The sequence below is a fragment of the Cebus imitator genome, unplaced genomic scaffold (genome assembly GCF_001604975.1).
Source record: "Cebus imitator isolate Cc_AM_T3 unplaced genomic scaffold, Cebus_imitator-1.0 Scaffold57, whole genome shotgun sequence".
Classification (NCBI taxonomy): Eukaryota; Metazoa; Chordata; class Mammalia; order Primates; family Cebidae; genus Cebus; species Cebus imitator.
In genome coordinates this window covers 1,033,886-1,046,490 of record NW_016107372.1, presented here as the reverse complement: position 1 = coordinate 1,046,490, position 12,605 = coordinate 1,033,886, and the positions used below count along the sequence as shown (strand labels likewise).

General features: G+C 44.4%; 1 protein-coding gene across 4 annotated transcripts in view; it reads right to left on the bottom strand.

Annotated features, from left to right (window-relative positions):
• Positions 1-622: 622 nt before the first annotated feature.
• Positions 623-12,605, bottom strand: part of LOC108304763 (nuclear body protein SP140-like protein) — a 39,146-nt gene continuing 27,163 nt past the window's right edge. For all 4 annotated transcript variants that reach the window (XM_017529055.2, XM_037738724.1, XM_037738723.1 and 1 more), the window contains exons 4-6: positions 9,629-9,703; positions 2,994-3,098; positions 623-2,318 (exon numbers count right to left, since the gene is read on the bottom strand). In XM_017529055.2, the coding sequence (XP_017384544.1) occupies positions 2,185-2,318; positions 2,994-3,098; positions 9,629-9,703 (314 nt within the window). In that variant the 3' untranslated portion in view covers positions 623-2,184. The remainder of the gene's footprint in view (positions 2,319-2,993; positions 3,099-9,628; positions 9,704-12,605) is intronic.

Here is a 12,605-nt window from a genome sequence, read left to right as displayed (position 1 = left end):
GACCAGGCCACCCACATTTCTGTGGAGAGGACTACAACTTTGGGGGCTCACAGGACTTCCCTCAGGTTGGATAATTCCTTGGAATGACTCACAGAACTCAGAAAGTATTCTACTTATGATTAGAGTTTTATTATAAAGAACACAACTGAGTGATGACTGGCTTTGTCGAGTGAGCCTGTGGGAGCATTCTGGTGGCTGGACGTGAATTGCAATTCGCAGTATCCTCCTAATGCTAACAGGTCAAAATGAAAATCTTCATGAAGACCTTGACTAGCAAGACCATCACCCTGGAGGTGGAGCCCAGTGACACCATGGAAAATGTGAAGGCCAAGATCCAGGATAAAGAAGGCATCCCCACTGACCAGCAGAGGCTCATCTTTGCAGGCAAGTGGCTGGAAGATGGTCACACTCTTTCTGACCAGAACATCCAAAAAGAGTAGATCCTGCACCTGGTCCTCCATCTGAGGGGTGGCTGTCAAATCTTTTTTTTTTTTTTTAGACCAGTCTCACTCTGTCACCCAGGCTGGAGTGTAGTGGTATGATCTTGGCTCACTGCAACCTCCACCTCTTACCTCAGCCTCCTGATTAGCTGGAATTAAAGGCATGCACCAGCAACCCTGGCTAATTTTTGTATTTTTTTAGTAGAGACGGGGTTTCATCATGTTGGCCAGGCTGGTCTCGAACTCCTGACTTCAAGTGATCCATGTTAATTCTTCAGTCTTGCATTCGCAATGCCCAGTGATGGCATTACTCTGCACTATAGCCATTTGCCCCAACTTAAGTTTGGAAATTACCAGTTTCAGTAAACAGTTGAACCTTTTAATAAAGGTTTTGTTGCACAGGGAGAAAAAAAAACTCAGGAAGAACTCAGGAAGAATATAGGGCAAGGTAGAGAAGGAGGGAAAGAGTTTTTATGCCCTCTACAGGTGAGACTCCTTCCCACCTCCCAATACATAAATGCAGTCACCAATTCAGAAACTCCCTGAACCCTGTTGTTTAGAGGTTTTTATCAAGGTTTCATTTTATAGGCATGATTGATTAAATCACTGGTCATTGGCAATTGACCTCAATCTTCCACCCTTCATTTCTCCTCAAATGTCGAGGTTTAGGGAAAAATCTTCCAATCAAGTGGTTAGTACTTATAAGACCCCATCATCCTGGAATTTCCAAGAGTTTTAAGGACTTTGTGCCAAGAAAGGACAAAGATCCTTGTCCTATTTCGACAAAGATCAAATATGTATTTTTTAAAGTATACCACAGTAAGCCTGATCACCTGTGTATCAGTCTGTTCTAGCATTGCTATAAAGGGACTACCTGATATTGGGTAATTTATGAAGGCTGTAAAGGAGGCACAGCCAGGAGGCCTCAGGAAACTTACAATCATGGAGGACGGCAAAGGGGAAGCAAGTGCACCTTACCATAGCAAAGGAGGAGAGAAAGAGTGAAGGGGGAAGTGCTTTAAAAAATCAGATCTCATGAGAACTCACTCACTATCTTGAAAACAGCAAGGGGGAATTCCTCCATTATCCAATCTCCTTCCTCCAGCCATTTCCTCCAACACTTGGGATTACAATTCAACATGAGATTTGGGCAGGGACACAAATCCAAACCATATTATTCCTCCCCCGGCCCCTCCCAAATTTCATGTCCTTCTCACATTGCAAAATACAATAATCCCTTCTCAACAGTCAACAGCCCCCAGTCTTAACTCATTTCAACATTAACACAAAAGTCCATAGTCCAAAGTCTCATGAGACAAGGTAAGTTCTTTAGGTCTATGAGCCTATAAAATCAAAAACAAGTTAGTTACTTTCAAGATACAATGGGGGTACAGGCATTGGGTAAATGCTCCCATTCTAAATGGGAGAAATTGGTGAAAACAAAAGGACTACAGAGCCCATACAAATCTGAAACCCAGTGGGGCAGTCTTTCAATCTCAAAGAGATTTGGGTGGGGACACAAATTCAAACCAGATCAATGTGAAAGGGAAAAACAACAGAAATATCCTAGCTTCTTTCTAACCTAATGCCAATACTAGAGCATACGTATGCAATGAAAGTTGCCTACCCCATTTCCCAAAGTGCCAGGAGAGGTGAGAGCAGAGAAAGGGCACCAGAGAATAACTGGACCATGGCTGTGGAGTGAACTCCATTTGAAATGCATTAGGAAGTAGGTGCTCTGAACTCAAGATGCCTGAAGTCCTGGAGCACCGCACGAGTGGTCCTTGCCCTTCTCACCAGGTCCAGGCTCTGATGCTGAGCTCGAGGCTTCCAGCAGCTCTTCGTCCTCACAGGAATCAGAGTCTTCACTGCTGATCACTGCACAAAGGAACAAAATCCCTTAGGGTCTCAGTGTGGGACCCCAGGTGCCAACACAGCAGGAAACCCACAATTAGGGGCACCAGGAAAGACCTGGGAACTTGTGCAACTTGCAAGAAGGAATGTCCCTGCTCAGCATGGTTGCAGTGCCCCTGCGGAATCCTGGACCTGCAAGGTCCTGGTGCTCCAGTCACTGAAACTAGACCCTGAGGCTGGGGACAAATGGCCGTACTGGCCAGCTTTGGTAACTTGCTCTCTATCTCCCTACCCCCTCTTTCTTCTTCCCCTTCCCATTGTCTCTGTCTATTTCTCCACTCCTGCATCTTTCTTGCATCTTCTCCCTCTTTGTTTCTCAATCTCTGTATGTCCTCTCTCTAGCATCTCTTTTGCCTTCTTGCGCCTCTCCCACTCTCTCCTGGCTTTCTTGCATTACATACCTGCCCTCTGTGTCTCCTCTGAGCCGCTTCCTCCACACCCAGCTCTCTCTGCACTTTTCTGTTTTCCCACCAACTTTCTTCTGTGATGCAGAAGCTCCCTGAACTGAGCACCAGACTCCCAGCATTCATCAGGCTCCCCTGGGCCACCACGTAGGACTCTGACCACACACCCAGCCTGTCACCTCTGCTGTGACTCACACAGTGTCACCGCATCACAGACACCCTCTGCCAGCCTTACCAATTATTTCGGGGACTTGATTACACGCCGTTCTTGCCATCTGTTTGTCTTCCAGGTGCACAAAACTAGGTTGCACCCGATTTTTGGATCTGAATAGCTTTGCCCCTAGAACAAATAATAATCCTTGAAGAATTTTCATCTTTCCCCCTCAAAAAAAGCCAACCTCATGGTGCCCCTCTTCCTCTCTCTCTCCCCACTTGACCTCAGAGGATCACTCTGGCACTAAATTTCACCTCCTTTCATACTGCGTCACTCCAGATACGTTTCTTACTTTCTGTCTTTCTCTCAGTATTTATCTTTTTACCTTGAACTCTATTTTGTTTTCTCTTTTCCCTTTACCTGCCATTCTTATTTACTAACTGATAATTGTCTTGGCTGAATTTTATGTTCTTCATTTAATTAACTTAATCCTTAGTAAAGACCTTAAGTTCTTAATTCATATACTTATTTCCACAAAAGTAGCTTATTACATGTACATGTACATATAAATATAATTTTTAGACTGGGCACGGTGGCTCACACCTGTAATCCCAGCACTTTGGGAGGCCAAGGTGGGCAGATCATCTGAGGTAGAGAGTTCGAGACCAGCCTGACCAACATGGCGAAACCCCATCTCTACTAAAAATACAAAAATTGCTGGGCATGGTGGTGCATGCCTATAATCCCAGATACTCAGGAGGCTGAGGCAGCAGAATTGACTGAGCCCAGAAGGCGGAGGTTGTAGTAAGCCAAGACTGCACATCTGCACTCCAGCCTGGATGACAGAGCAAGACTCTGCCTCAAAAATAAATACATAAAAATAAATAGGCTGGGCATGGTGGTTCATGCCTGTAATCCCAGCATTCTGGGAGGCCGGGGCAGGCAGATCATGAGGTCAGGAGTTTGAGACCAGCCTGGCCAATATGGCAAAACTCCGTCTCTACTAAAAATGCAAAAATTAGCCAGGTGTGGTTGCACACACCTGCAATCCCAGCTACTAGGAAGACTGAGGCAGGAGAATTGCTGAACCCAGGTGGCGGAATGTTGCTTGCAGTAAGCTGAGATCCTACCACTGCACTCTAGCCTGGGCAGCATAGCAAGACTCTGTCTCATAAATGAATAAAATAAAATTATTAGAACTATTTTTTGTGAAGCTTTCCATATAAATGCATCAGTAATGTCACGTATGCCAAAATATGTGTCCAGTTTTTGGGGCACAAAAATATGAGTACTTTCATTTCCTGACAAATATGAAGCGTACCCTTTACTATATGTCAGACACCCTCATGCTAGGTTGGAAGGACATAGTGAGAATAAACAGCCGTGGTCCAGAGAGAGCACATGCTAAGCACATGATCGCAACGAGGCAGGAGTATTATCTCACAGCAAGCAGGAAGTGCTCTGGAACAGACAGGCTCGTCCAAGAGACAAGATGAGGCTTGTGGGAGGAAATATCATGTGAGCAGGAAGGAGCCAGATTAGGGAGGAGATGAGAAGGATAGAGGCCAAGAAAACAGATCCAGATAGAGGACAGAGCATGGGCAAAGTAACCTGAGTAACTAAAAGAAATCAGTATGACTTCTTGGAGTGAGAGAATAGAGGCTGGAGAAATGGGAAGGGTCCTCGTTGCCCAGCCTTGGAAGCGCAGTCAAAGGATCAACTTAAATCCAAGTGTCATGCCAGTCATTGGAGGGTAGGTAGGAAGACAGCACACACACACCTGAACTTTAAGATGTGGCAGCTGACATTCATGGGAGAGTTTTCAGAGATCTGATTCACATCACAGCATTAGGGATAGAGAAAAATGGTCAGGTTGCAAATGCCAACAGGTACAGTGCACAGGGCTGGATGGCTGATGGGGTTTGGGGGTTGAGGGAGGGAAGAACTCAGGAGGATTCTTGAGTTTCTTGCTTGAGAAAACTTGACAGTAATGGCCACTTTACCAAAAAGGGAACTCTGGAAGAGGAGAGGAAGGGGATACGGAGGAGGATGTGGTTTCATGGAAGAATATGTCTCCTCTCTCCCTCCCACACTGACCTCCACATTTCTTATTTGCTCTTCACACTCGCTCTCTCTTCCTGGCTCCTTCATGCCTCTCCCCTACTTTCTCTTTTCCTGGTATTTACTCTTCCCTCTATGTTTCTCTCTCCGTATGATTTTTCTCACTGTCCCTTGTTTGAGTTTTCAGTTTATCTCTTCTCTGCCATGTCTCTTACTTCCTCCCCTCTGTCTCTGTATCTTTGAGGCTTCCCTTGACCTTGACGCTCTGTCTGCCTCGACTCTTCCAAGCATTTTCTTCCTATATCTTGTCCTTGTCTCAAAAGTCACGTCATTCCTTTTTTGGCTTTAACTGTACCACCAGGGCCCCTTCCCCTTGCCCTCCCCATTCTGAAGGTCATCTACAATAGCCTTTCTTCATTGCAAATCTGATAGTCATACACGTTGTTTGTCTGATCTTGTGGCAACTTCTAGCAAGCAGGACAAAAAGTCTCCCTGTCAATCCTCCACCAACCTGGGAAAGCCTGGATGTCATGTCCACTTAGGTAAAACTGGACTCACTGCTGAAACTTGCTATTCCATGACCCAATCATCCACCTTTTCCATACTCATGCTGTCAGGTTCTCCACCCAGGGTGCCATGCTTCAGGGAGGCATTCAGCCCTCCTTTGTCTCCTGCCTGGAAGACTTAGGGCACTTACTCTCAGGCTCCCGCCAGTGAGAACCTCTGACAATGGTAAGGCGGGGCACATCACATGCCTCGTCCTGCTTGCCTCCCTCACAAATTCAAAAGCAGCCAGAGGCTGGGCTCCTATGGGGGAGGGAGGGAGGGGTGGGAGGAAGAGAAGCCCTTCCTCCCTCCACCCCATGATCTAATCAGGTAACTTAAAGGGCGGGATTCAATTGCAGTACGTTGCCTACCACATGGCAGTCCGCTGGGCATCTCTTCTGACCCTCTCTCCCTTTTTACTTGGAGAACTTTGTGTTCCCTAGGCACTGAGTAGAAAGAACACAGAATGTGAGACCAGATCCCGTGGCCGGGAGATGTGACCACACTGAGCTCTGTGGTTGGGAGCAGAAGGGAACTGCTACTGGGGAGGCGATGTCCCTCTCCGAGGATCCAGCCAAGCCCAGCTCTGCCTCTTCCCCTCTTGTCAGACGTTGCTCTCTCGCTCTCTGTCTCCTGCTCAGCCTTCCACCAGGATCCAAACCCCAGGCTTCTGCCCTAGGAAGGCATTTCTGCATCGTGGACTTCGCCAGCTTCTCTCTTATCTCCCAGTGCATCTGCCTCTCTCTCCTCTCCAGCAGTGTTGCAGGAGTACATGTTCCTCATTCTCTGTTTTTCCCTTCTCACCTCTCTCCTACATCTCTTCCAACCTACAGATCAGGCTCCAGTCCTGTTCCCTCTGTCTCTTTGTGTTTTTTTCACCTTGTCTTCCTCACAGCAACTAAAAGACATATCTTTCTTTCCATTATGTCACTGTCTGCCTGCAGTGGACACCGATCTATCCTTCTACTGTCATTCAGGAGTCCTTGGGATCTCTTTTTTAGATATTGATCAAGTGACACAGCACTGCCTTCCCCTTTCTGTGTGTGCTACAGATGCCTACCACTAGTCACCCATGCAAACACCTGGCCGTCATCAGCCTTACCTACTTGACTGCATGTGTTTGCCTGCTGTGTTCCAAGAGCATCACCTGGGCCAAAGATAGAATGTTCTAGCTTTATACATGTTGACTTCACATCCCAGACAGGCTCAGAGGTTTCTGTTCTGGTTCCAGATCAGATGGCCCCTAGGTGACATTATGATTTTATGAATATGACACTGTGATGTCATAAATCAAAACCTAAAGTTTTTATTTAAATGCATTCAGAAATTAATCAAATATCCTCTCCAATCATAGGTCCCAATTATCAATGGCATCAGAATGACCTTCCACAGTTCCGAGAGTTCTCTTATACTTCCTCTATGTCATTCATTTCAGAAAAAGTGATCATGAAACACTGAACAAAGAAATAAAATCTGTTATGGACTATATGGTCTAATGATGAGGAACATTAGGAAAAATGTAAACAAGAAGATGACTGAGAATCTAGAAACAGTGACTAGTTGTGGCACAAAAGTACAAAAGAGCTTTTGAAGAGGCTCATCTGGTATCTGAAAGGTAGCTCCTAGCTGCCTGCCCCAGGGATGAAGGGTGAGGGAGTGTGAGGCACAGTGGTGCCATGGTCCTATGTGAAGGACCCAACAGGGAAGATAGTCCGTCCCACAGAAGGAACATGCCTCCCGCCACCACAGCGCGGGCCATCACTGGATGTATGCTCAAAGCACCAAGGCAACAGCCAGATTCAAGCAGACACAGGCAGAAAATGGTGAAGCAGACACATGGGTAAAACGAGCAGGCTCAGCACCAGCCGGAACCAGCGGCAAGTGTGTGTAAGGGGTGTGGGAGGAAGAAGCCCTCCCAGGAAACCTGGAGGAAAAGGACTTGTTATTTAAATCCGGAACCTGGAGATACTGCAGATACAAACACTAAAACTTTGGGGTAATCATAAACACAAAGAGGCAACCCTTTCTTCCCTTACCCCCAGCACATTCCAGAATGGGGCAAGAACAGCAGAGGATCACAGCACAGTCAACAGGAACAGACCAACAGAAGATGAAGAATCTGAGCACAACCAGGTCAGGCTTTGAAAAGGGTCTTCACAGCCAGGTGTGGTATAATCCCAGCACTTTGGGAGGCTGAGGTGGGAGGATCACTTGAGCCCAGGAGTTCAAGGCCAGCCTGGGCAATATGGTAAGACCCTATCTCTACAAAAAATTAAAAATTAGCTGGGTGTGGTGGTACATGTCTATGGTCTTAGTTACTTGGGAGAAGTAGCTGTGACTTCAGGCATATGTCACCATGCCTGACTAATTTTTGTATTTTTTTGTAGAGATGGGGTTTCGCCATGTTGGCAAGGCTGGTCTCGAACTCCTGGCCTCAAGTGATCTGCCCACCTCAGCCTCCCAAAGTGCTGGGATTACCAATATGAGCCACCATGCCCAACCCTGCCTGATTCTTAAAGACAGACTCCAGCCCCAGGAGTGGAGGACTGGGTCACTGCACCCTGGGCTGAGAGGGCCTTGGCCAGACGACCTTGCTAAGTGTCCTTCATGGACACTCAGGTAACCGACGACGGTAGAGTGAATCTGCCTTTGTCCCCAGAGCTGCTCTGCCCAGGGCCCTTAGCTCAGTTCCTGTGAAGTCCTAGTTGCCTCGTTCCCACCCCCTTTTATATCATACTCTCCCTCTCCACATCTGTTCACACTTTCTCATTGGCCTTTCCCTGAGGACTCAGAGTTTGAGTCGCTCCACTTCCTCCCACTCTTTGTAGTCTTTTCTCTAGATCTTTTTTTCTGCATCTATTTCCCCATTTTTGTTCCATGTTTCTGTTTCTATCTTTTCCATTAGATTCCCTGGGCAACAAGAAGAATGTGACTTCTACCCCAATAGCTGGAAGATGGAAACAGCTCATCACTCACTGATGAATGAATAAACAAAATGTGGTATAGCCATGTGATGGAATAGTATTCAGTCATCAAAAGGAACTGAGATTCTAATTCATGTCACCACATGGATAAAACCTGAAAACATCTTGTTAAGTGAAAGAAGCCCAGACACAGAAGGCCACATATTGTGTGATTCCATTTACATGAATTCTTCAGAGTAGGCAAATTTATAGAGGTGGAAAGTAGATTACTGATTGCCAGGGATTCCGAGAAGAGGGAAATTAGATGCTTGGTTAAAGGGCACAGAGTTTCCTTTTGGGGTAATTAAACCATTTTGAAACTAGAGAGAGGTGATGGTTGTACAACATTGTGAATATACTAAATGTCACTGAATTGCACACTTTTTAAATGGTTAACATCTGAATTTTACCTCCTTCCCTCCAAAAACAACAACACAGGCTCTGGATTCATCTTTGCTCAACTGACGCTAGGCAACCCCATACATTGTCCTTCTGGATTTCAGTTTCCTAATCTGCAAAATGGACACATAAATAATACTAATCTCCAATTGCAGCCATGAGCACTAAACCCACAGCTGCCATGGAGTAGGTGTTCGATCACAGTGAGCTGTTAACAACACGGTTATTTTTATTGCTTACCGTCTTTCATTTCCCCTCCTTCTTCCTCTCTCTCTCTCTCTCTCTCAGAATACCTACATACTGTTCTCTGCATCTGCATCACTTCCTCTTTGTGTCTCTCTGCATGACTACCTTTCTGTTTGAATATTCCTTCTCCTGAACAACATGCCACGTTTAAATCAGCCCCTTCTGGCATCACCAAGAGTATCTTCTTTGACGTTGTTGGCCATAGGTGCATCCTTCTTACCCTTCACAGCTTCTCACTGAAGGTCTCCTACAAACTTACAATTCACACTCAGATCCTCATTCCAGCCTCCAGGCTACTGGGCAGAAAGCCTCTTTTTGCCACCTCTTGAGAGTATTCTTGGATTCCAGCTGGAGTCACGTCACTTTGGAATCAACACAAAGTGACCGTCATCCACCTCTGCCACCACCTCCATCAGTGTGGTCTTTCCTCAGAGCTCAGTTACCTGTCTCCTTTTCTTCTTAGAAGATCAGAAAACAAAGCTTTTATCTAGACATTATTACCTTGTTTACAGCTTGGCAGAAAGCTGGGCATTTTTGGTGTTTCTTTTCCAGCACTTTTCTGGGAAAAGAGGAGCACTGAACAAAGAAAAGAATTAATTAGAGTCTGCAAGCAAGTGACCAGGAACCCCACCTCATGATCACATGAATGAAGCACCCGCGTGTTCTTATAATTCAGTGGGAAACTCTTCGCCCTTCAGTCACTCTGAATCTCAGTGGCTTGTGATTTGGTGTTGCTTGTTTCTTCCTCTGAGGTAGTCAAGAAAGAAAATAACACAAAACTACTGAAATCCTATAGGTGATGAGTATCTCAGGTTTTAAGGAAGATGGTGCAGTAGAAAAATTGTAAATCATAACTAATCATCCAACAAGATGATCAGAGAGGAGTGAAATCTTATCTCAATACAAATTCCATAATAGAAATGTCTCTGTGAATTATAAGTATCTTACAGAAGAAACAAACTAGTTTCCTTAGAAGAACTAAGATCCTAGAGAGATGCCATGCCTGTAGGCAAAAGAGAAGCCCAAAAGCCTTAAAGATGGGGCTAGAAAACCCTCATCTCAGCCCCAAATCTCCTTAAGCTGATAAGCAACTTCAGCAAAGTCTCAGGATACAAAATCAATGTGCAAAAATCACAAGCATTCCTATACACCAATAATAAACAAACAAAGAGCCAAATCATGAGTGAACTCCCATTCACAATTGCTACAAAGAGAATTAAATACCTAGTAATACAACTTAAAAGGGATGTGAAGGACCTTTTTCAAGAAGAACTACAAACCACTGATCAAGGAAATAAAAGAGGACTCAAACAAATGGAAAAGCACTTCATGCTTATGCATAGGAAGAATCAATATTGTGAAAATGGTGAAAATGGTCATACTGCCCAAAGTAATTTATAGATTTAATGCTATCTCCATCAAGCTACCATTGACTTTCTTCACAATATTAGAAAAAAACTACTTTAAATTTCATATGGAACTAAAAAAGGGCCCACATAGCCAAGACAATCCTAAGCAAAAATAACAAAGCTGGAGGCATCACGCTGCCTGACTTCAAACTATACTTTAAGGCCATAGTAACCAAAACAGCATGGTACTGGTACCAAAACAGATATATAAATCAGTGGAACAGAACAGAGGCCTCAGAAATAACACCACACATCTACACCCCTCTTATCTTTGACAAATCTGGCAAAAACAAGCAATGGGGAAAGGATTTCTATCTAATAAATTGTGTTGGGAAAACTGGCTAGCCATATGCAGAAAACTGAAACTGGACCCCTTCCTTAGACCTTATGCAAAAATTAACTCAAGATGGATTAAGGACTTAAACATCAAACCTGAAACCATAAAAATCCTAGAAGAAAACCTAGGCAATACCATTCAGAACATAAGCATGAGCAAAGACTTAATGACTAAAACATCAAAAGTAATGGCAACAAAAGCCAAAATGGACAAATGGGATATAATTAAACTAAAGAGTTTCTGCACAGCAAAAGAAACTATCATCAGAGTGAACAGGCAACCTACAGAATGGGAGAAAAATTTTGCAATCTATCCATCTGACAAAGGACTTATATCCAGAATCTACAAAAAACTTAAACAAAATTACAAAAAATAATAATAATAATAACCCTATCAAAAAGTGGGTGAAGGGTATGAACATACATTTCTCAAAAGAAGACATTTATGTGGCCAACAAACATATGAAAAAAAGCTCATCTTCACTGGTCATTACAGAAATGCAAATCCAAACCACAATGAGATACCATGCTACACCAGTTAGAATGGCGATCATTAAAAATTCATGAAACAACAGATGCTGGAGAGGATGTGGAGAAATAGGAACACTTTTACACTGTTGGTGGGAGTGTAAATTATTTCAACCATTGTGGAAGACAGTGTGGCAATTCCTCAAGGATATAGAACTAGAAATACCATTTGGCCCAGTAATCCCATTACTGGGTATATATCCAAAGGATTATAAATCATTCTACTATAAAGACACACAAACATGTATGCTTATTGTGGCACTATTCACAACAGCAAAGACGTGGAACAAACCCAAATGTTCATCAATGATAGACTGGATAAAGACAATGTGGCACATATACAGCATGGAATACTATGCAGTCATAAAAAAGAATGAGCTCATGTCTTTTGCAGGGACATGGATAAAGTTGGAAACCATCATTCTCAGCAAATTAACACAAGAACTGAAAACCAAACACTGCATGTTCTCACTCATAAGTGGGAGTTGAACAAAGAGAACACATGGACACAAGGAGGAGAACATCACACACAGGGGCCTGTTGAGCGGTAAGGGATTAGGGGAGGGAGAGCATTAGGAGAAATATTTAATATCTAATGTAGATGACAGGTTAATGGGTACAGCAAACCACTATGGCACATGTATGCCTATGTAACAAACCTGGACGTTCTGCACATGTACCCTAGAAGTTAAAGTACAATAATAATAATTTTAAAAGTTGATCTGAAAAAAAAAAAAGATGGGGCTAGAAAAAAGCAGAGTTTTGGCCAAATTGAGTCTGGAAGGATGAGTGCTTCCCAAAGAGAGAGGACGTGGTAGAGGGAATAGACAGACTTCCCCGGGGTGGCCCAGAACCAGGGAACAAAGGAAGGACTCTCTGAAGCCTGCAAGAAGGGAGCTAATATTACAGCACCAGGAAATGTCCTGAAACACCTGGACCAGGGTCCCCAGAGACTACCAATGAAGGGAGGCCAGAGAACAGGTTAGTTATATTCACACCGCCGAGCACAGGGCCTGGGACATATAAGCACTACATGAGTGCTTGTTAAATGAACGACTGAGCAAATGAAAGAATTAAAAGCAGGAGGGCGTGGTGGCTTACGCCTGTAATCTCAGCACTTTGGGAGGCCGAGGCCGGTGAATCACCTGAGGTCAGGAGTTCAAGACCAGCCTGGCCAATACGGTGAAACCCTGTCTTTATAAAAA